A 1,213-nucleotide genomic window follows, 5' to 3' on the forward strand; every position below is an offset into this window, starting at 1 on the left:
GCCGCCGGCGCCGGCCGCGCTCAGAGGATGTGCAGCTCGTCCGTCTCCGACAGCCCGTACTTGGTCTTGTTCTCGTTGAAGAGCTTGAGCAGGGAGCGGACGTACATCTCGTGGTACATGTCCACGGTCTCGCAGCTTGGGTTCTCGATCTTGGGCACCGCCACCGGCTCTCCCACTGCCGGGAGGGGAGGAAGGTCAGGCCGGTGGAGTGGAGACGTGCTCGGCTCATCGGGGACATGAGCTGAGCGTTGCCTTCCAATGCCACCCATTGTGGGGTGTCCTCCTCCTCCACCCCTCCACCTTCTAGGGGTCCCCTCCGCCCCGGCGGGAGATGCTCACCCACGGTGGTGATGGGTCTGGCGTAGGGAAGGAAGCCCAGGGACTGGACGGAGGTGAGTCCCCGGCCGTAGAAGACACAGGGAGCGAAGCCCATCATCTTCTGGAAGCGCTGCTGGATGCTCCTCATCCAGCTGCCCTCCTCAAAGACCACCTGGCGGAAGAGGTCGTTCTCCCCGAAGGAGAAGGAGGGGACGAGGTAAGCTCTGTGGAGGGGGGATGGTGGGCAGTGATGGGGCGCCGGGACCCCTGGACCCCCGCAGCGGCGGTGGCAGTGGTGCCCGTGACCCACCCATGCTGCAGGGCCATGCGGACGAAGCCCTTGCGGTTCTTCAGGACAAGCGTGGTGACACCGGGACGGCAGGAGAGCGACTCAGCCGCGCCGCCGATGACGATGGCCACCGCGTTGCCGGTGCCGTTCTTGGAGAGCAGGTACCCGATGGCACGGCGTGTCACCGGGCACAGGCCTGCAGCAGAATGGACCACCGGTGCTGTGGGACTGCATGCCCATCCAGCGCCCGGGGGACGGGGACCCCGTGAGGGACCCCACAAGGGACCGTGGCTGGTGGGACCATGCAAGGACCATGCGAGGACCATGCGAGGGACAGTGCAAGGGACAGTGCAAGGGCGCCCCCTACTGCGGGAGAGCTCCCAGGGAGGGGTGGGGTCCCCCGGGCAGGGTGCTGGCAGGGTGCTGGCAGGGTGTGGGCAGGGAGCAGGCAACGTGTAGGCAGGGTGCTGGCAAGGTGTGGGCAGGGTGTGGACAGGGTGCAGGCAGGGTGCAAGCGAAGTGAGGGTGGGGTTCAGGCAGGGTGCAGGCAGGGTGCAAGCAAAGTGAGGGTGGAGTTCAGGCAGGGTGCAGGCAGGGTGCAGGCAG

The 1,213-nt window shown here is 66.9% G+C and overlaps 1 protein-coding gene across 1 annotated transcript; it reads right to left on the bottom strand.

Moving 5' to 3' along the window:
* Nucleotides 1-20: 20 nt before the first annotated feature.
* On the bottom strand, nucleotides 21-835 carry AWAT2 (acyl-CoA wax alcohol acyltransferase 2; the record flags this gene model as incomplete). Its single annotated transcript, XM_009573025.1, has 3 exons — nucleotides 21-175; nucleotides 340-542; nucleotides 629-835. Coding segments are annotated over 3 exons (565 nt in total), but the record flags the coding sequence as incomplete, so codon positions are not given.
* Between the last annotated feature and the right edge of the window lie 378 nt (nucleotides 836-1,213).

The sequence above is a fragment of the Fulmarus glacialis genome, unplaced genomic scaffold, assembly GCF_000690835.1.
Source record: "Fulmarus glacialis isolate BGI_N327 unplaced genomic scaffold, ASM69083v1 scaffold22182, whole genome shotgun sequence".
NCBI classification, from domain to species: Eukaryota; Metazoa; Chordata; class Aves; order Procellariiformes; family Procellariidae; genus Fulmarus; species Fulmarus glacialis.